The 24,093-nt window shown below is 35.6% G+C and overlaps 1 protein-coding gene and 1 long non-coding RNA gene across 2 annotated transcripts; one reads left to right on the top strand and one right to left on the bottom strand.

Moving 5' to 3' along the window:
• The first annotated feature begins 6,160 nt into the window (after positions 1–6,160).
• Positions 6,161–6,889, top strand: LOC113040005 (uncharacterized). Its single transcript, XR_003275132.1, has 3 exons — positions 6,161–6,308; positions 6,459–6,575; positions 6,680–6,889. It is a non-coding gene; the product is annotated as an uncharacterized LOC113040005 (long non-coding RNA).
• Positions 6,890–9,805: 2,916 nt separating this feature from the next.
• On the bottom strand, positions 9,806–20,747 carry LOC113040528 (receptor-type tyrosine-protein phosphatase C-like). Its single transcript, XM_026198847.1, has 5 exons — positions 20,684–20,747; positions 13,363–13,476; positions 12,898–13,182; positions 11,613–11,807; positions 9,806–9,927 (listed from the first exon to the last, which is right to left on the bottom strand). Exons 1-5 carry the CDS (start codon positions 20,745–20,747, stop codon positions 9,806–9,808), a joined length of 780 nt encoding a protein of 259 aa, XP_026054632.1.
• Positions 20,748–24,093: the final 3,346 nt, after the last annotated feature.

Here is a 24,093-nt window from a genome sequence, read left to right as displayed (position 1 = left end):
CAGTTCACAAATCACTGCTTTCCTGCTGGTTATACTACAACTTTCATTTTGAATGTAATTGCTTTGGCTCATTTGTTATGATTTTTTATTAAGAAAAATGTCTAATAACTTTAGTGTAACATACTGTACTTTAACCAAATTCAGTTCACACATCACTGCTCTCTTGCTGGTTATACTACAACACTCATTTTGAAATTAATTGCTTTTGCACATTCTTTATGATTTTATTATGTAAAATAGTTAATAACGTCACCGTTATTGAACATATTAGTTAATAATTTTACTGTAACACACTGTATTTCAACCAAATTCAGTTCACACATCACTGCTCTCCTGCTGGTTTTACTACAACTTTCATTTTGTAAGAAATTGCTTTTGCAAATATTTTATGATTTTTTATTATTAAAAATAGTTAAGAACATCACCATTATTGAACATAATAGTTAATAACTTTACTGTAACAGACTGTACTTCCACCAAATTCAGTTCACACATCACTGCTCTACCGCTGGTTATAGTACAACTTTCATTTTGAATGTAATTGCTTTGGCACATTTGTTATGATTTTTTATTATAAAAAATAGTTAATAAATTCACCATTATTGGACATCATAGTTAATAACTTTAATGTAACACACTGTACATTGATCAAATTCAGTTCACACATCACTGCTCTCCTGCTGGTTATACTACAACTTTAATTTTAAAAGTAATTGCTTTGGCACAATTTTTATGATGTTTTATTTTGAACAATAGTTAATAACTTTACTGTAACACACTGTACTTCCACCAAATTCAGTTCACACATCACTGCTCTGTTGTTGGTTATACTACAACTTTCATTTTGAATGTAATTTGCTTTGGCACATTTGTTATGATTTTTTATTATAAAAAATAGTTAATAAATTCACCATTATTGGACATCATAGTTAATAACTTTAATGTAACACACTGTACATTCATCAAATTCAGTTCACACATCACTGCTCTCCTGCTGGTTATACTACAACTTTCATTTTGTAAGTAATTACTTTTGCTAATATTTTATGATTTTTTATTATTAAAAATAGTTAATAACATCACCATTATTGGACATAATAGTTAATAACTTTACTGTAAAAGAGTGTACTTCCACCAAATTCAGTTCACACATCACTGCTCTACTGCTGGTTATACTTCAACTTTCATTTTAAAAGTAATTGCTTAGGCACAATTTTTATGATGTTTTATTTTGAACAATAGTTAATATCTTTAATATAACACACGGTACTTCCACCAAATGCAGTTCACACATCACTGCTCTACTGCTGGTTATACTACAACTTTAATTTTGAATGTAATTGCGTTGGCACATTTTTTAGGATTTTTTATTAAGAAAAATAGTTAATAACTTTACTGTAACACACTGTACTGTCACCAAATTCAGTTAACACATAACTGCTCTCCTGCTGGTTATACTAGAGCACTCATTTTGAAAATAATACCTTTTAAACATTTTTTATGAATTTTAAATAAGTAAAACAGTTAATAACTTTTCTGTAGCAAACTTTACTTTAACCAAATTCTGTTCACACATCAGTGCTCACCTGCTGGTTATACTACAACCCTCATATTGAAATAAAAAAAATCTTGCACATTTTTAATGATTTTTTTATTATGAAAAACAGTTAATAACTTTACTGTAACAGACTGCACTTTCACCAAATTCAGTTCACACATCACTGCTCTCCTGCTGGTTATACTACAACTTTCTTTTTGCAAGTTATTCCTTTGGCACATTATTTACCATTTTTTATCATGAAAAATTGTTAATTACTTCACAGTTATTGGACATCATAGTAATAACTTTACTGTAACACACTGTACTTCCACCAAATTCAGTTCACACATCACTGCTCTCCTGCTGGTTATACTTCAACATTTATTTTGAAAATAATTGCTTTTGCATATTTCTTTTTTATGATTGTTCATTATGGAAAATAGGTAATAACTTTGTAACTACATAACTTCACGATGTAATAAAATTACTTAATTTATGGACTTTGTTTCTGCACAATACAAACATGTATCTCAACTCAGATACCTAATGCAGTTTACTTTTTAGTTAACTGTAGAATTTAATAGCACATAATGAAAATAAGAATACTTCACACAAATGATGTTGTTACCCACCTAACATACTAGATACTCTCACAGTGTCATTAAGTTTACAGTAACTTATTTTAATAAGAAGATATATAATAAGAAATATCATAAAAAATGTGCCGGCACAAATATTTTCAATATGAGTGTTGTAGTAAAACCAGAAGGAGAGCAGTGATGTGTGAACTGATTTTAATGAAAGTACAGTGTGTAACAGAAAAGTAATTAACTATTTTTCTTAATATATAATCATAACAAATGTACCAAAGCAATTACATTCAAAATGAACGTTGTAGTATAACCAGCATGAGACCAGTGATGTGTGAACTGAATTTGGTGAATGTACAGTGTGTTACATTAAAGTTATTAACTATTATGTTCAATAACGGTGACGTTATTAACTATTTTTCATAATAAAAAAATCCAAAAAAATATGCAAAAGCAATTAATTTAAAAATGAGTGTTGTAGGATAACCAGCAAGACAGCAGTGATGTGTGAACTGATTTTGGTGAAAGTACAGTGCATTACAGTAAAGTTATTAAATTTTTTTCATAATAAAAAATCATAAAAAATGTGCCAAAGCAATAATTTTCAATATGAGTATTGTAGTAAAACCATAAGGAAAGCAGTGATGTGTGAACTGATTTTGATGAAAGTTCAGTGTGTTAAAGTTATTAACTATTTTTCTTGATAAAAATTCATAACAAATTTGCCAAAGCAATTATTTTCAATATGAGTGTTGTAGTATAACCAGCAGGAGAGCAGTGATGTGTGAACAGAATTTGATGAAGGCACAGTGTGTTACAGTAAAGTTATTAACTGTTTTTTTTTCTTATTTAAAATTCATAAAACGTGTGAAAGCAATTATTTTCAAAACGAGTGCTGTAGTATAACCAGCAGGAGAGCCATTATGTGTGAACTGAATTTGGTGAAAATACAGTGTGTTACAGTAAAGTTATTACCTATTTTGCATAATAAAAAATCATAAAAAATGTGCCAAAGATATTATTTTCAATATGATTGTTGTAGTGAAACTAGCAGGAGAGCAGTGATGTGTGAACCGATTTTGATGAAAATACAGTGTGTTACAGTAAAGTTATTAGCTATTTTTAATAATAAAAAATCATAAAAAATGTGCCAAAGCAATTATTTTCAATATGAGTGTTGTAGTAAAACCAGCAGGAGAGCAGTGATGTGTGATCTGATTTTGATGAATGTACAGTGTGTTACAGTAAAGTTATTAAATATTATGTCGAATAATGAGGAATTTATTAACTATTTTTATTAATAAAAATTTATAAAAAATGTGCCAAAGCAATTTCTTTCAAAATGAAAGTTGTAGTATAACCAGCAGGAGAGCAGTGATGTGTGAACTGAATTTGGTGAAAGTACAGTGTGTTACAGTAAAGTTATTAAATATTATGTCCAATAATGATTAATTTATTAACTATTTTTATTAATAAAAATAAAAAAAAATGTGCCAAAGCAATTACTTACAAAATTAAAGTTGTAGTATAACCAGCAGGAGAGCAGAGATGTGTGAACTGAATTTGATGAATGTACAGTGTGTTACAGGAAACGTATTAACTATTATGTTCTATAACGGTGAAGTTATTAACTTTTTTCATAATAAAAAATGTGCAACATCAATTAATTTCAAAATGAGTGTTGTAGAATAACAAGCAGGAGAGCAGTGATGTGTGAACTGAATTTGATGAATGTACAGTGTGTTACAGTAACGTTATTAACATTTTCATATAAAAAAAAAATCATAAAAATTGTGCAAAAGCAACTATTTTTAAAACCAACATTGTAGTATAAGTAGCAGGAGAACAGTGATGTGTGAACTGAATTTGGTGAAAGTACAGTGTGTTACAATAAAGTTATTAACTATTTCTTATAAAAAAAAAGATCATAAAAAATGTGCCAAAGCAATTATTTTCAATATGAGTGTTGTAGTAAAACCAGCAGGAGAGCAGTGATGTGTGAACTGAATTTGATGAATGTACAGTGTGTTACATTAAAGTTATTAGCTATTATGTCCAATTATAGTGAATTCATTAACTATTTTTCATAATAAAAATTCAAAAAAATGTGCCAAAGCAATTTATTTCAAAATGAAAGTTGTAGTATACCCAGCAGGAGAGCAGTGACGTGTGAACTGAATTTGGTGAAAGTACAGTGTGTTACAGCAAAGTTATTAAATATTATGTCCAATAATGATTAATTTATTAACTATTTTTATTAATAAAAACTTTTAAAAAAAATGTGCCAAAGCAATTTCTTTCAAAATGAAAGTTGTAGTATAACCAGCAGGAGAGCAGTGATGTGTGAACTGAATTTGGTGAAAGTACAGTGTGTTACAGTAAAGTTATTAAATATTATGTCCAATAATGATTAATTTATTAACTATTTTTATTAATAAAAATTTAAAAAATGTGCCAAAGCAATTACTTACAAAATGAAAGTTGTAGTATAACCAGCAGGAGACCAGTGATGTGTGAACTGAATTTGGTGACACTTCAGTGTGTTACTGTGAAGTTATTGAGTATTTTATTAGTAACCTTTTTAGCGTTTCGCACTTTGCAGACGGTCCCTTAGGACCAGCGCATTGAGATCAACGTATTTTGTACAGAGCGGAGGAAAGCTTGTTTTCAGGGAAACTCGCTTGTAGCTCGTTTACTACATCACTACGAGTAAATAAAGGCATAATTCGTGTACCAAAAACGTTTTGCTCGCGAGTTATTGATCCGGAAAAGTCGAATCTGTGAATATCTTGCCAGTTTTACCGAACTGGTTTTATGGGGCTAATCAACGTAAATAATGGTTTAATAATTATTAAATAGTTATTTCTGCCATAATTATTATAACCACCATTTTACAGAAATAGTGTTTAAAGGATAATGTTAATGTTAACAAAATATTGGTAATTCTGGCCTTGCACCTATAGTTTTGATTAGAATACTTCACATCTGTCGGGCGTTCACATACGGTCTAGTCGCAGAAGTTCAAATATTTGAACGTATCCGAGGCTCAAATCAGATCCGAAATTTCCGCACACGTATGAGACCTCAAAGTGCTCTGAATGTTCCTGGAGGAACTCACATTTAAAAAAAGGGTTACTGTAAGCTCTGTTAACATTAAAATGGTTCCTGGAAGATCTCACTTGTAAAAGCCAGCATCTGGAAGAACCAAGAGATTCATGTGACAAAAATGAAATTTGACTGATTATTATTATTATTAATAATTACTTTTTAGGAATGTGTTGGAACAATAACTTTTGTGGCACTTTCCATGTGAAAAAAAAAAAAAACTAAATGTAAAAATCTTCACACTGTTCTGTCAAAACAAAAATAAATAAATAAATAAAATAACTTAATAACTTAAAATAGTTTTATTGAAATAGGCTAAATGTTAAATCATTTGAAGGTGGATAGTTTACCTTGAAACTTTAAAGCAAACATTAAAAATATGATTGAACTAAATATGACTCATTACGCATTACTTTAATAAAAAAAATATTCTAATTATAACAATCGGTACAATAGTAATATTTAGAGTTTTTTTTTAATTTGGCTAATAAAATATGTTTAAATTATTCAGAAATAATTGTTCAGCTGTTGTCAAGAAGAAAATGCATGAGGTTGGGACGCGTCCTCGCGCTCCTACTGTTTGCTCGCGCGCGCGTGCGTGGAAGAGCGATTTCAAATACAAAGAAGTAACGGCTCCATTCCTCAAAGAGAGTAAGAAACAGCCGCTGCGCAAGGTGAGTTAAGACTCCGAAATAAATACACAGATTTATTATTTGTATACTAATTCCTACACTGACACATTAGACTGTATGTTTGTTTTTGTTTTTTTGTATGTTTGTTTTAACCATTAATTTAATAGCCGCGATGCTTACGAGTCTAATGCACTTTGTGGGACGAAATGGAGACCACAAACACAAGGTCACAAACAATAACTATTAGTTTGGTGTACGCATGATAGTTACGTTTATTCATTGTATCTCTTTCGTTTACGTTTGTTAAATAGTTACACATCCATGTTAACGTACGTTACATTTGCACATAACGTACTTAAACTGGTTTTGATAATTTTCTCTCCTCAGAAAATCCAGTATGACTTCTCTGAAAGTCTCAAAAGCTTCACAGAGCAGCAATATGTAAGTTAAGTATTTAATTATTTATTTGACATTGAAATAACTGAAATAGTGTTTCAGCTTGGCCTAATCCAAAATTATATATGACTATACACTTTTACACTGAACTGAATTAAACAATAAAAAACTACCCATATGTTATTTTTTATTCAGCAGTTAATGAAGAAATGTGTCTCTGTAGTGGACACCTGTGAGGCAGTGGACAGCTGCTGAAGTCTGATGCTGGCTGACAATAAACAGATCTCTCTGGACGTACCTCATATTTTGCAGGTGTGTAAATAAGTGAATGGTTGCAGACACACACCAGAAACCCTTCTAAAACATTAAATTATTTATAGGTTATTAACAGTTCTTTTTTATTTTTTTTATTTTAGAGAAATTATACCATTGCCCTTCCTGTTACATGATGATCCTGCTGTCCTGGACTGTATATGATGAGGTAAGTATGAGTTTGTCCATGTGTGTAGACATATGTAGTGTACACACACACATTATACACACATTGTGCACTTAATTAGTCTACAACCATTAATCAATGCAATAATATGACATAAATAATTCCTGTGGTGTTCCTCATTTTTAAGATAAAAAAATACCTGTGCTAAATGAATAAATGTAAATATATTATTATTTAATTTTATGTAAATCACTCTTTTTTTCAATGAACAGCCTACACATAATCTTAGAACAGCTGTGGTAATAACAGGAAACCCATTAGATGAGAGCGGCACTGCAGACTTTCCTGATGGTGAGGAGCTTCTTGCTGATGAACCTGCCGACATGAGTTCACCTTACTATGAGTAACTGTGTTCTGTTCAACATACATACATAAAATGTTTTTTTAAAGTTCTAAGATTATTGAGTCACATTTATTTGTTTCTAATTTTACCAAGGTGTAAATGTTTTTTTTGTTGTTGTTATTTATAGCAGTATTAACATTGATGTTGCCATGAATGGGATTGTGATGTGCACTATTGTGATTATGGATATTGTTGTTGTTTATCAATAAACTGTTTTATACGCATTTGTTTTATTTTTAATCATTAAAAAGGTCAATAGCAGGACAAATAAACCGGGGGGTGGTGGCATTAAAAAACTGAAATTAGGGAAATGGTGCCTTGAAGCACCCCAGGTGGTTCCTGGCCATCATAATAAAAGGGTTCCTCCAGGAACCATTGAAAGTTCCTCAGAGAACCACCCCCATTTAGAGCGGTGCCTAGAGGCTCTTCAGACGGTTCCGCCGGTGTGGCGAAGTGAAGAACCCCAAAAGGTGCCTCCAGGAACCTTTAGTTTTTACAGTGCAGTGTGCAGCATCCACCTGGATGATGCGATGGCAGCCATATTGCGCCAGAACGCCCACCACACACCAGCTTACTGGTGAAGAGGAGACAGAGTGAAGAAGCCAATCAGCAGATATGGGGATTGTTAGGAGGCCATGATGGTCCGAGGCCAATGGGCGAATTGAGCCAGGATGCCGAGGTCACACCTCTACTCTTTTCGAAAGACATCCTGGGATTTTTAATGACCACAGAGAGTCAGGACCTCGGTTTAACGTCTCAGCCGAAGGACGGTGCTTGTTGACAGTATAGTGTCCCCATCACTGGGGCGCTAGGACCCACACAGATCACAGGGTGAGCACCCCCTGCTGGCCTCACTAGCACCTCTTCCAGCAGCAACCTAGTTTTCTCAGGAGGTCTCGCATCCAGGTACTGACCAGGCTCAGCCCTGCTTAGCTTCAGTGGGCGACCAGTCTTGGGCTCCAGGGTGATATGGCTGCCGGTCAACACTGTTCTGTGAGTTCAAGCATATATTTCTTAATAACTAAACTCCACAGCCTCCCTACTACTGGAGAGATGCTGCCAGTTAGAATTAATTCACACACACATTCAAATGAATCTTAACTGTGCTACTTTATCTGTATCTGATTTAGAACAAGCAGAAATATGTGAGAAATACAATGACCCAGAGACAAAAGAACTGATCAAAATTAGCTGTTATAGGAGCACTAGCCATTGTGGGCAGCATTGTTATAGCCTGTGCCATAGCTGTGCACACGGTGTTCCATTCTCCGGTCTATTAATGACGTCATCAGCTACTAGTCGATTTTGACTCGAATTTCATCACATAACAGTCGACTTAAAAAAACAAACAAAAAAAAAACAGAAGTTATTTAACCCCTATTATATACAGTTGAAGACAAAATTATTAAGCCCCCTATAAACTTTTAGTCCTTTTTCAGATATTTCACAAATGATGTTTAACGGAGCAAGGGAATTTAAACAGTATTTCTTATTATATTTTTAATCTGGAGAAAGCTTATTTCAATTTGACTGGAATAAAAGTATGATTTTAAAAAATTGCTTTAGAACAAACCACTGTTTTTCAATGACATTCGTTAACTAACCTAACTTGCCTAATTAACATAATCCTCTAAACCTTTAAAATACACTGTAAACTAATGATGAAGCAAAATAATATGTACTGTCATCATGGCAAAGACACACACACAAAAAAAAATGTAACAAAGGAAGAGAAGCATAAACACATTTATCAAAGCATTTTCCAATGTCAAGAACAGCCTTGAGAAGTATTAACTATTACTATTAGAAGTACAAGAAGTTTGAAGAGACCCACAGAGTGGAAAACAGCCACAAGAAGGGAAAGATATCTTTTTTTTTTTTTTTAACCATTGAGAGAGGTTTCTAAAGACCCAAGAACAACTGCGGAGACTCTAGTGAATGATTCAGTCAAGTCTCAATGAAGACGGACACTAGAGGCTCGGACAGGAATAGACTGTGCGGCTGCAGACCAAGAAAAACACTTCTTCTGAAGAAGAGACACCTCCAAGCTAGACTGAAGTTTGAAGGACATCCTGGAGAAAAACTCTACTGAAAACACATCGTTCGCTCAGATAAAACAAAAGTAGAGCTCTTTTGTCATGGAGATGTTGCCTGTGTTTGGAGTAAGAAGGGACAGGAGCTCAACCCAAAGAACACCGTCTCCAGAGTGAAACATAGAGGTGCGAGTGTAATGATGTGGAGATGATTCAGTGCGTTTGAACATGGAATCTGGTTAAAGATAAATCTCATCTGTCCGCCTTTCGTAATATATATTATTTTTTCATAGTTATCATGACATTACTGGTAAATATTTTCAGGTGTGCAGGAGAAAAAAAGGAAGAACTCTGAACCAGAGCCATCTGTGTTTGAAATAAACTCACCACATTTGATCTGAATGTCGAGCTCATTACTCTTGATGGGTTGTTTCTCACGAGGATATTCTCCAGTGCAGGTGTACTGTGTGTCTGGTAATAATAACACTGGGGTATTTGAACCATAAATTATGCTGTTTTCTGACAAATAAAGAAGAAAAAATTAAAAAAAATTTAAATGTATTAATCATCTGGTTGTCTGTTAAATCATCAACAAATATATGGTATGAATACAATAATAATAATAAAAAAGTTATTATTGATTCACAGTGCCATCAAAACATGTCCATTACTTACTGTTCTCATTATTGATGCAGTTGATGTTAAGCAGTGCAGCATTACATCGTTCTGGTTTATTCATCCATTCAAACTGAGAGGGAATAGTTTTCTTGAAGTTTATTTGCGGCTTGACTGAAACATAAACATTTAGTTCATTAAAAATAAATAAATAAAATACAGATCAAACTTTTCAAGTCACATCACAAACATGTCCGCAACAAACAGGAAAAATGACAATGAATTTGAATTAAGGCAGCAAACAAAATGTAGAATTAAAATGCAAGTAAAATCAAAATTATAATATTTGTGTAAAACTGCTTTAAGCTTGTTTTAATTTTGTTATGAGACACAAAATATGTTGGATACTTGTAGCAAAGAAACAACATATTAAACAGATATTAATAATCAGTGTTTGAAATGCCTTCTAAAGGAATGTATAATGTTTAACATTATATTTTATTCAGTCATTTTATAATTAATGCCAATAAAATTCTAATTGAGGACACTTCTGTGTTTTGTGACCAATTCAAATTCACACTCATGAACTGAAAAACAGTCAATTCTACATCATGAGAGAGAGTGAGATTGATTTAACATTCATCTTTACTTTACAGACAGTACATCTGTGCCTTTCATGCAAGAATTATGATAACCTCAGTCAGGATTTTTTCAGAAATTTTTCAATTTAATTTTTTTTATTGCTCTTATAGGGCATAAAAAACAAGAATTGATTTGTATTTTATTTTATTTTTACAAATTTTACAAAGAGATCTTCAGATGTCCACTTGAGTGGACAGCATGCGGTTATGGTTTAAACTGAAGATAATAAATATAAGACAATAATCAAACAAATAAAGTATGTAAATTTAACAAACTAATCAATACAATTATATTAAATCATGTGAAAACTATAAAATATATACAAAAAATATATATGCGAAATATTGCAAAGGCTTCATACAACTTCATACAAGTTGCACTTTGCGTATCTTTGATATTAGAACGTGAGGACATGATTCGATCAGAATTGTCTACAGCCTGTCAAGGTATGCTCCCTCCAGTGCACCAGAGTATGGATATTTACCCTTATTAGCTGATAATTCTGATTACGTTCAAGATGGACATGCACATTTCTATCATAGCCCTCCTCTGAGAAAACCTAGCGATATGTTTTTTCAATCTCATCTGAAATGATCAGTGTTGGGGGTAATGCATTACAAGTAACATGCACAAGGCATTCAGATTACTTTTTTGATGTTAAAAGTATAAAGTAATGCATTACAAGTGTCATACATGTAATCAAATGACGTTCGATGTCAATGCAAATTACATTCTAATAATACAAATACATGTATTTACAGTAAAAAATCACTGCAGATTAAGTTTTAAGTTTCAAAAACAATATTCACATTATAATTATGAATTGTAGCTGAAATATAGCAATTGATGCATGACGTCCACTACAGTGGACATGTGATTAATCAGTTTTCTCTCAATCTAAATTCAAAACTTTTTTTTTTTTTTTTACTGTGATATGACTCATTAGATATTGCTTGATGCTGCAATATATATATTTTTTACCTACAAGAGTCTCCTAGGATAGAAAGAATGGGTGGATATTCCGGAGCAACATGGCATGTCTGACTGACCCTTGGCCATCTTGGTTTGGAGGGGGACATTTGCCACTTGGTTGCAAATTCAAGTACATGCTTTTTTAATAGCTGTCCACTGTAGTAACCACTATGCGTGAACGGTTTAAACAGCAGTAAAAATTGAACTGAATAATGATCCATCTGTTGAGTTTATTAAATACCAACCTGGGGGCAGAGCAACATTCATTGTGTAGTTACATGTGTCCAGTACAACGGTGTGTGTGTGGGCACAAGAGTTTTGCTCCGTTATTTCAACACATTCAGTCAGATCCCATTGAATACCAGTGAATTCTCCTTTCAAACACACTTCATTATCTGTCACGCTTGTCACAACAGTTTTTTTAAGAGTTTCCACTTTTTCTGTACAAGAAATTAGAGACAATACATATTACTTCACAATATCTATTCAGCAACATACAAACACAGTTCAAAAACCTGAAATATAAGAATTGTTATTGCTCTCTATGCTGTTAAAATAAATAAATAAAGAGTATTTGGAGACTTAAAAATCACATTTAAAAATGACTATCATTGTGTTATGTAACAAAATATGAATCTGTTAAGTGTAAATAAACTGGATATTTTTAAGTGTGAGGTCACTGTAAATGATGTCCCATCTGAGTTTATTTCAGTATGTTTCAATTTGTGCAGAAATCTTCTAAATACAAAGCCCCCAAAGAGTATTTGAAAACAAAAACTAGTATTTAAAAATGACATGATCATTTCATTATGTAACACATAACCTGCATTACTTTTTGCTGCATCTGTGGGAAGTTTGAGAAAAAAAAAGAAAAAAAAAACATTTGATTTAACTTCATCAAAATTATATTATGCAACTCAACTTTTAATAATTGAATTATTATGAGATTTAGATTATGAGATTTTGGGATTTAACCGAGTGAACAGCTTTTGTTCTGTTTGCTCTCCTAACTATGCATTGTTATGTGGCTAAATTCGTTTTATTATTGCAATTTAGCAATGCATTTAGAAACGGCTGAAACGAGGCAAGTATTGTAACAGCTTTTTCAAAAACAGACTAAAGCAATGGCAGAAGTAATGATGCTGCGATCAGAGATGCTCATTTGTTTTGTCCAGACCCATTTTAAGTTACTAAAATATAAAATCAAACTTCAGTTTGTTCTTTATGCATCCATGCATTGTTTCTATTATACAAATGTTTTTTAGAAACACATATGTTTGATAGCTGGAAAGATGACCATCATCTATTCACATACAAGTTACAAGTACAAGCTGCTGCTCAATGAATGATCTTTCAAAAAAAAAAAAAAAAAAAAAAAAAAAAAAAAACTTAAATACAATGTCAAAATATGATTCTGTTAAGTGTAAATAAACTGTATATTTTTAAGTGTGAGGTCACTGTAAATAATGTCCCATCTGAGTCTATTTCAGTATGTTTTAACTCATGCAGAAATCTTTTTTTCACACTTACTACTGGAAGTAAAGATGTTGTTTCCACTGAGTTTACAGTCATCCACACTGACGGTGTACACAGTGCATGGTTTTAACCATTCAAAAGGAATTTTAAAGACAGTTTGGTTATATATTTCCGCAGCACGGATCTCATTGTGCTTCTCCTTTATCCTGATTGTGTATATTTGGTCCTTAGAGCCCTTGATATTCACCACATGAGCTTCATTTTCTTTCACACTCTTCAAAACGCTGTACTGACCTGTGTGTAAGTGTGTATGAACAGTCACAAACTCACAAGAAGAAACTGTGTCTTGAACAACACAATTAAAGTTGACTTCACACAAAAGACAAACAAATACTCACATGTTCCTTCTGTTGTATCTGAGAAAAACACATATTTAAATGTTAATCATCATAAATCAAGCAATTTTGTCTCAATAATCATCAATCATTTGTTCAGAGAGCACAAGTGTTGTGGAGTTACCCGTGATGCTGGTGGATGTGTGTAAGGTTGAGGTGGGTTGTGTGGAGGTGAGAGATGTGGTGGTCGTGATTGGAGGTGAGGTGATGGAGTCATTACTTGAGCTTGTTTGAGTTGCTAGTTGACAATAAAAGAGTTAAAACTGTCTGACCAGACTAAAGATGTACTGCTAAGTTTGATTAATGAATAAATAACACATTTCAAGAAGCAAATCATTACCTTGATCTGGTGATTGTGTGTGAGTGCGTGAGGGTGAGGGGACTGTTTCTAAAGTTCATGATACTGAGCATCACTTTATGTAATTCACAAATATATGAAATATTGTACTAGTATTAGCATTAGCCACGGTGAATTACACAATTACACATTTACTCTAAATTGAAGCTGCACAGCCTTTGACGTCAACAATAACATTTCTGCGAGGTACAACTTAAAAAAACTGTGATAATGGTGTAATATTTTGTTTAAATGTTTAAATACAAATATATAAAAATATGTTACAAAAGAACTTTTAAATTAACAATATAATTATCAACATAATAATTAACACACTTCATGGTACACTTTTATGAAAAACTATTAATGCTAAATTTCTACAAACTTGACAGGTGTTTTTAAATGAGAATGTAAAAAGATTAAGTTCAGTACAGAATAAATTATTACTGGAAGACTACTTTATTCATCTACAAGCTTCATCACCTGACTGTGTGGTGGAAATATTTTGTGGTATAGTGAACGATAAAAAAAAAAAGAATTATGTGTGTGTGTGTGTGTGTATATATACTGTATATATACACACACACACACATACATTAGTACTCGATGGCGCCGCACATGGCTGCTTCAGTGCTTGGCTCTCCAGTGTTTGTGCTGTTTTTGTTCGTTTTTCCTGTTTTTTGTTTAACAAACACGATCAGTTTCACCAGGGATGAACTGCTGAACATTCGGCAGAACACACCACAAGATCTTTTACCGGATTTAAATTATTCAGACGTTTTACTGAACGTTGTTATCAGAGGAGCGGCGGCGCTCAAGGACGCGCAGACGGGGGAATAAGGATTTCTCTCACTCTGCTGCTTTGTGTTTCACGGAAACCTGGCTGAATGACGCCATACCGGACAGCGCGCTCCATCTGCCGGGCTTTCAGCTGTTTAGAGCGGATCGCGAATCAGAAGCAACTGGGAAATCGCACGGCGGCGGGACATGCTTTTACATCAATGAACGGTGGTGTACAGATGTAACTGTGTTAAAGAAGACGTGCTGCTCAAATCTCGAAACACTCTTCATTAACTGCAAGCCGTTCTATTCGCGGCGGGGGTTTCACTCGTTCATTCTGGTCAGTGTTTACATTCCTCCGCAAGCGCATGTGAGCTCAGCTTTACAGAAACTTGCTGATCAGATCACAGACACAGAACAACAACACCCGGACTCAGCTTTAATCATTCTTGGGGACTTTAACAAAGCCAATCTCTCCCGTGAACTGCCAAAATACAGACAGCATGTTACATGTCCCACCAGAGACAGTAATATATTGGATCACTGTTACACCACAATAAAGGTTGCATATCACTCTGTTCCACGAGCAGCTTTGGGACGTTCTGATCACTGTCTGGTTCATCTTATACCGTCCTACAAGCAAAAACTTAAACCTGCTAAACCTGTAGTAAGGACTGTGAAGAGATGGACCGGCGAAACAGAGCAGGATTTACAATCTTGTTTTGACCTCACTGATTGGAGTGTTTTTGAAGCTGCTACCACCGATCTGGATGAACTCACAGAGACCGTAACCTCATATATTAGTTTCTGTGAAGATATATGCATTCCTACCAGGACTTATTTAACATTCAACAATGATAAGCCATGGTTTACAGTAAAACTCAGACATCTTTGTCAGGCCAAAGAGGATGCCTACAGAAATGGGGACAGGGTCTTGTACAATCAGGCCAGGAACACACTGAACAAAGAGATCAGAGCGGCTAAAAAGACCTACGCTAAAAAGTTGGAAGACCAGTTTACTTCCAACAACTCAACTTCAGTGTGGAGAGGTCTAAGAGCCATCACGAACTACAAGACACCATCCCCTTGCACTGAGGCTAATCAACGACTTGCTAACGACCTGAATGAGTTTTATTGCAGATTTGAAAATCCCAACACCCATTCTGACCATCTCCCTACACAACCATTAACACATCCTGCAATCCCACCCTCCACACCTCCTGCTCTTCAAATCTGTGAAGATGATGTGCGCCAGGTCTTCAAGAAGAACAAAAGAAGAAAAGCACCAGGCCCAGATGGTGTTACACCAGCCTGTCTGAAAATCTGTGCTGACCAGCTGGCCCCCATCTTTTCACAGATCTTCAACAGATCCCTGGAGTTGTGTGAAGTACCTTCCTGCTTCAAACGCTCCACCATCATCCCCATCCCAAAGAAACCCAAGATAACAGGACTTAACGACTACAGACCTGTGGCTCTAACGTTTGTCGTCATGAAGTCGTTTGAAAAACTGGTTCTGGCTTATCTGAAGGACATCACTGGACCCTTACTGGACCCCCTCCAGTTTGCTTACCGAGCAAACAGGTCCATGGATGATGCAATCAACATGGGATTGCACTTCATCCTGCAATATCTGGACAAAACAGGGACTTATGTGAGGATCCTATTTGTGGACTTTAGTTCGGCATTCAACACCATCATCCCAACAGCCCTTCAGACCAAACTGACCCAGCTCTCTGTTCCTAGCTCTATCTGTCAGTGGATCACCAGCTTTCTGACAGATAGGCAACAGTTAGTGAGACTGGGGAAATTCACATCAAACAGCTGCTCCACCAACACTGGTGCCCCTCAGGGATGTGTTCCCTCCCCTCTGCTTTTCTCCCTGTACACCAACGACTGCACCTCTAAAGACCCCTCTGTCAAGCTCCTAAAGTTTGCAGACGACACTATAGTCATTGGCCTCATCCAGGACAGTGATGAGTCTGCTTACAGACAAGAGGTTGAGCAGCTGGCTGTCTGGTGCAGTTTTAACAACCTGGAGCTGAACACGCTCAAAACAGTGGAGATGATCGTGGACTTTAGGAGAAACCCACCTGGACTTTCTCCACTCACCATCATGAACAGCACTGTGACTGCAGTGGAGTCATTCAGATTCCTGGGAACCACCATCTCTCAGGACCTGAAGTGGGACAATCACGTTGACTCCATTGTTAAAAAGGCCCAGCAAAGGTTGTGTTTCCTTTGCCAGCTGAGGAAGTTTAACTTGCCACAGGAGCTGCTGAAACAGTTCTACTCGGCCATCATTGAGTCTGTCCTCTGTACTTCAATAACTGTATGGTTTGGTTCAGCAACAAAATCAGACATTAGAAGACTACAGAGAACTGTTCGGACTGCTGAAAGGATTATTGGTGCTCCCCTGCCCACCCTTCAAGAACTGTATACATCCAGAGTGAGGAAAAGGGCTCAGAAAATCACTCTGGATCCCTCACATCCAAGTCACCCCATCTTTGAACTTTTGCCATCTGGCCAGCGCCTCAGAGCCGCAAACACCAGAACAGCAAGGCACAAGAACAGTTTCTTCCCCCAGGCAATCTACCTCATGAACAGTTAAATGTTCCCTACTTATGCTTATAAACGTGCAATATCCTTATATTTATTTGTTAACCCTCCATCCTAGAACATTCCTGCATCTCACTCAATCCTATTCCATTATCATTTATAGCACAATTGTTTATACACTTATTTATTTGCCAATTTGTAAATCTCTTTTTTATTTGCCGATTTGTAATTTATTTATTTTTTCTGTGTGTTGTTGTCTCTGTGTACTGGAAGCTTATGTCACTAAAACAAATTCCTTGTATGCGTAAGCATACTTGGCAATAAAGCTCTTTCTGATTCTGATTCTGTATATATATATATTTTTCTCACAAGTGGTGTAATAAAACATCACCAGGATTGATTTCATTTTCATGTCTTTAAAAGCTGTAACAGAAGAAAAGAATATTGTAAAAATGTCTACAACAGGTATTAACATTATTATTTAACACAGGATGAAGTTTCCTTTCTGATAAACAAAACGGCTTTTTTTGTGACTATAAGGAAATTAACGGTCATCTAAAAAAAATGTGGATCGGCACACAGGTGTGAGGGACTAAATGAAATATATAAAGCTCTCTCACTGTAACTCATGAGTCAGTTATTACACCTCTCTATGTACCATAGGTTGTCTAAAATATGAGATTGTTTGTTTGGACCTCTCTTACACTTAAAAAATAAAAAAAGTCTGTGAGTGAAGGGAAAAAAGTTCAGTTTAGATGGTTTAGTATAACTACAAACACACTGAAACTCATACAACAGACCAAAGTGTCTTCTAGCAAGTACACGTTTAACTCCTTTGATGGAGCTTATGTTTTACATAATGTTGAAAAAGTTACCAAATAAAATTTATTTTATTTTTTTATTAATTAATACAAATCTCTTAATTTTTTATTTAAAAAAAAAAAATACAAGTAGAACATATGTTTACACAATGGTTTTCCATTCTGTGACTTTATTTTCTTTAAGTTAATAATACAAACTTTAGTTAATACTCTTACACGAGACCGACCACAAAAACATTATACTACAGAAGCCGTTAAATTCTTGAATCTGATTGGCTGATGAACGTTCTGAGGTGTGCAATTATTTTCTGGGAAACACAAGGCGAAAGTAGTTCCCGGCAGTTCTCCTGACCGCATTACAGCTCCATATTCACTTCACATAGTTAACTGTAATAACGGTCCAAAAAAAAGGTGTTGTCAGCACTGCCCTGATGATTTTATCAGTTAGCCTATACAGTTTAGCTACTTAAAGGCTACACATGACATTTCTCACTAGCGATTTAATAACAGCGCTGTTTAGAGACGCTGCTGCAGAAGAGTGGCAATGGACACACAGTTACGTTGGCCTAATACACACAAAATCTCTCTCTCTCTCTCTCTCTCTCTCTCTCTCTCTCTCTCTCTCTCTCTCTCTCTGTGTGTGTGTGTGTGTCTGTCTCTCTTGTTCTCTTTCAAATAACTTCATTAATAACTGCATTTGAATGCTATCACTGGCTCAAGCCTCCATCACCAGCTTTAAAATTACGTTTTGGTACCAGCAAGAGGCAATGGATGAGATGCAGAAGAAATAATCCTACTCATAATAGCAATTTAAAGGGGGGGTGAAATGCTCATTTTCACTCAATATCCTGTTAATCTTGAGTACCTATAGAGTAGTACTGCATCCTTCATAACTCCAAAAAGTCTTTAGTTTTATTATATTCATAAGAGAAAGATAGTCTGTACCAATTTTTCCCGGAAAACACGACCGGCTGGAGGCGTGACGTGTGGGCGGAGCTAAAGAATCACGAGCACCAGTAGGCGTTTGCGTTGAGAGCATTTGGAAGCTGTGACATTACCGTGAGGGAAAAACCATCATCCAAAACAAACAATGGCTTACAGTCAGATTCAGCCATTTATTTATGATCTAGAATCAGATCCCGATGCTGAAACTGAACGAGAGCAGCAGCAGCAACGACTCGCTCTGAGCGGGGCTCGAACCCGGGTCTCCGACATGGGAGGCGGACGCACTAACAAAGAGGCAGAGATATTTGAAGCAGTTTTACTCACCGCCTGCGGTTCCAACACACGATCGTGACCCTTTTCCGTTGGGATTGCATCATCCTTAAGAAATAAACGATACGTCCGTCGTCAAACTAGGCCTTGTTTGTAAAACAAGCATCTTCGAAATGCAGGGAACAAACACAAACACTTGCACAACTCCGTTGATGCTCTGTAAAAATAAACTCCATCCACTGGTCCCTTAATGCTGTTTTTTTTTGGTAATCTGTGCATGGTTGTCTTGCCCTGGCAACCAAAAACACACTTCTTTTGTGACTTTTCGCGACGCTCTCACTCTGATCAGTGAATCGCTCTGATAAGTGAAATGTCTGTGCTGCTCAGCCTCGCTGTACGGGAGCGCGCGCTCTTCCGGGAGAAGTGTCTCAGGACCCATATAAGGAAATTCCGCTCCATCTAACGTCACACAGACCCATACTCGAAAAAAACTTTCCGAAACTTGTGACAAACCGGAAGTGGTATTTTGGGAACAAAAATACTCCTTCAAACGTACAACTTAATTTTTGAAACTTTGTCCATGTTTAGCATGGGAATCCAACTCTTTAACAGTGTAAAAAATCAGTATGCATGAAATAGCATTTCACCCCCCCTTTAAGTACAAAAAACAGACGAATCCCTTTAAATATATCATCTGATTGATGTTTTGAGGTGTGGTAACCGTGTAATGACCACCGCCTCAGGTGTGCATTATTTTTCTAATAATTCAATGGCCCATCTTCAATTATTCCTTACTTAACTAATTCATTGGAATCATTGTAAAATGTTAATGAAATTTATATTTTGAATTCGTCAAAGACCAAATTAATTGAAGCGCCCTGCTAAATTTATATATTTTTTTATTATGTGTTCTGTTAACAGAAATACAGTATATTCTGATATGGGCCAGTTCAATTGTTCTTGGTGTATAATACATTTTTGTTATTGATATTTAATATTAATTCATATTTGTTATTGTGTTATACAATTGTAAGGGGTTGAAATATCCTCTGTTGTGAGTAACCTTTGTCATTTTATTTTGCATTGGGTGGCTAGGTGTCAGTTTTGTTTGTTATCCAATCAGTGCCATCCAGAAAGCAGTTTGGAAACCTACCGGAGCTTGTTGTAAGTACTGGACGAGTTTAATATTATGATAAATGACATTTTTGATCAGGTAAATGGAAATATAGATAAGTTACTTTATGCAGACGATGGAGCACTCTGGGTTAAGGGTGGAAATGTAGAATATCTTAGAAAGAAAATGCAAAATGCAATAGAGAAAGTTGAACAATGGACTTCTAAATGGGGATTTAAACTCTCAATTCCAAAAACTCAAGTTATATGTTTCACTAAGCGCCACAATGTAGTACCACTGAAATTGTATGGACAGGATTTGGAACAGGTTAAGGTGGTGAGGTTTCTAGGAGTTTTCTTTGATGAGAGGTTGACTTGGTGTCAGCATATTGATAAGGTCAGAAATAAGTGTAAGAAGATCAACAACGTGTTGAGATGTCTATCAGGGCGAGACTGGGGAGTGAGTAGAGCTTCGCTAATAAACATCTATCAGGCTCTCATGAGAACTGCCTCTGACTATGGTTCCTTAGCGTATATGTCAGCATCGGAATCTAACCTTAAAAAGCTTGACGTGGCGCAGGCACAGGCACTTCGGATTTGTACCAGGGCATTTAAAACATCACCAGTAACAGCTTTACAGGTGGAGGCAGGAGAGATGTCGCTACGTATTAGGAGGGTCAAGATCATGTTGGCATATTGGACTAATTTACAAGGACATAGTATGGTGCACCCCACAAACAACTGTCTTGCAAGAATGTGCAAAGCATAATAAAAGCAATTTTTACAGTTTCGGGTGGGTGGGGAATACTAAGGCTCAAAATGCAGGTCTCAATCAGTTGCAAATAGGACCCAGTGTGGCAATATCAACGATACGACCCTGGGAATTTATAAAACCATCTGTAAATGTAAGCTTACAACCAGTGATGGGAATAACGGCGTTATAAATAACGGCGTTACTAACGGCATTACTTTTTCCAGTAACGAGTAATCTAATTGATTACTCTTCTCATCTTAATAACGCCGTTACCGTTACTGCCAAAAAATGCGGCGCGTTACTATAACTGATGATGAAGCTGTTTTTTTTTTTTTCATCAGACCAACTAGATCTCTGAGCGAGAGGCAAATACTTTTTTTTACTGTTCTTCCTTGGTTAGTGGGCAGAGCACGAGACAAGCGCATAAATGCTGACGATTGGCTGAGGTAGAGTAAAATTTCATTGTAAGCCAATCAGAGGTAGAGTTGGGCGGGTTTTCGAAAGCACGCATAGTAGTGATGGGAATTCGGCTCTTTTGACTCAGCTCACTGAAAAGAGCCGGCTCTTTGGCTCACAAACGGCTCTTTAAATGACTTTGACTATAATATTTCAATTTTTATTACATAATTATTTAATTTCTATAGGCTAAATTTGAAAAAATAGAGTTGGCTCTTCAGATATGCGAGCCAGCTCCCGAAGTTCAACTAAAAAAGCCGGCTCTTAGAGTCGGCTCATTCGCGAATCGCGAACGACTCCTCAAAAGCTCATTCGCGAACGAGTTGATCCATCATCACTAACGCTCATTCGCGAACTACCCATCATCGGACAGGACAGGACACACAACGAACAACACAAGCCAGTCAGTCAACGAGAGACAGGTATGGCGACGAGCCCAAATAATCCAAAAGTAGCCTTCTCTAAATAGAAGTATATACATTACTTTTTCCTTCAAGAAATTAAAGAAACAATAAAAGGAAATATCAAAAGTTCCCAAAAATCTATCGTGTTATTTGCATTGATCCACTATATAAACATAATATCTACATACATGCCATTTGATTGGAGGCTAGTCTCACTTTGACCCACAGCAACTTTTTTTTTTAGATGTGTGTACAATGTTTCATGTTTCTGTTAATAATGTATTGTATTAAGTGTCCATTTCATTATAATATTCAGATTTATCATAAATAATTGAACATGCACATGTATTTTAAGTTCCTTTAAAGAGGGGTAGAGGTGGGGTCACGTTTGAGCATTTAAAATTTAATTTTACTTGAAAGTAACGCAATAGTTACTTTCTTAAGTAACTAGTTACTTTAAAAATTTGTAACTGAGTTACTAATTTAGTTACTTTTTGGAAGAAGTAACTAGTAACTGTAACTAATTACTTTTTAAAAGTAACTTGCCCAACACTGCTTACAACAAATGCTAAAAGGAAAATCAAAAATAATGCCGCAGTGGATAATAGTTAAAAACTATGTAGAGCAGTATCAAGAGGAATTATTCATTTTTACGGATGGATCAAAGCAGCCAGAAGCAGGCCGTACTGGTGCAGCATTTTTTATTCCTCAGTATGAAGTAGTAGTCAAAAAGAGGACTACAGATTATCTGTCAGTTTACACTGTGGAGTTGATAGCAATTTTACTGGGATTACAGTGGGTGGAAAAAAAATCAAGGTGTTATTATAGCCTCAGACAGTTTATAAGCATTATTAAGCAATGAATCTGGGAGAGCGTCATGTAGACAAGACCTCATTTATCAAATACTTTACTTGCTTCTCACACTTCATAATAAGGTAGTGGTTGTCTCCTTCCTTTGGGTTCCTGCCCATGTGGGGGTGGAAGGAAATGAAGTTGTGGATATGCTAGCAAAAAATTATATAAAGCATGAAACAGTAGATGTACAAGTACCAATAAGTAAAGCAGAGGTCAAAACCATCATTAAGCAATATTCACTTAATATATGGCAAGAATTTTGGGACACAGCGGATACAGGACGTCATCTACACAGCATACAAAATAAAGTAGTCACAGGCATGAGGAAGGGCAGAAGCTCTAGGGAGGAGATTTTAGTCTCACGTCTTAGAATGGGTCACACTGGTTTAAATAGAACATTGCACAGAATAGGAAAACATCCCACTGGATTATGCACAGAGTGTAATGTGCAAGAGACAGTGAAACATATACTGTTAGACTGCAAAAAAAAAAATGAAGAAGATAGGGCAGAATTAAAGGCACAGATGGATGAACAAAGCATGACACTTGAGCATTTATTAGGGAAAGCATCTGGGAGTTTACACAATTTATTAATTTTGTTTTTGATAAACACTGGGTTAAGTGAAAGAATTTAATAGGAAGGAATTTTCTTTTGTAAAGGTTTTATATAAGTTTTTATTTTTATTTATTTACTTATTTAATTTTCTTCACCTCTGCTATGATGTCATTCTAATACCCACACTCCAGTCTAGGTGGCAGTAATGCACCTTTGAGATTAGTTTCCAACCGCCATTAAACCTGAAAGAAGAAGAAGAAGAAGAAGTGCGGGACGATTGATTACTTGACTGGTCATCACAGGAGCTTAAGAGCGGGGGGAATTTTTTTTCCCGGGGGTTTTCTTTTCTGTGTAACCCCTTTTAAAACGGGAGAGTGAGTTTTGTTTTGGAGCTTGTTAAATCGGTCACAGAGATTCTACTGAAGAGGAGCTAACGCTATAGCCATGTGCGTCGGATGCAGGCATACATATTTCTATAGTAGATGTGCTCATGATTTGCGCTGATTCCAGAGGTCTGTGTTTGCAAACGGAGGTTCAGGACGGGTTTCTTCATTGCGTATCTCACCACGGGACAGAGCGGTTTGAACAGACGGTCACTATAATCTTTCTGTTTAACGTTACAGACTATAGTGTTGTCAAAAGACCCGGTACTTCGGTACCAAGTCGGTACTAAAGAAATTTAAATGTGACGGTACCAGGTTTCTTTAAGTACCGGCAGTACCGAGATCCTGTTTAAACCCGGTTCAGCGGTATGAAGCAGAAAACAAGGACGGAATCTCAAAATCCAGTCATGAAAATTAAACTTACATTTTAATATGGACAGTTATGGAATTTGTCAAAGTTAGCATAAATTAATCAAATCAAATCTCCATATGGACCAGTATCTGTAAATGTTAAGCCGCAAAAGTTGTTTGAAATATGAATCCGTGTTCTGCGCGTCTCTGTGTGAATTAACGAATGGCAGAGACGTGCGGGTGTGTTTACTACATAGACTGAAGCGCATGACCT

This window comes from Carassius auratus, chromosome 22, assembly GCF_003368295.1.
Source record: "Carassius auratus strain Wakin chromosome 22, ASM336829v1, whole genome shotgun sequence".
Classification (NCBI taxonomy): Eukaryota; Metazoa; Chordata; class Actinopteri; order Cypriniformes; family Cyprinidae; genus Carassius; species Carassius auratus.
This window is presented reverse-complemented; position numbering and strand designations above follow the sequence as displayed.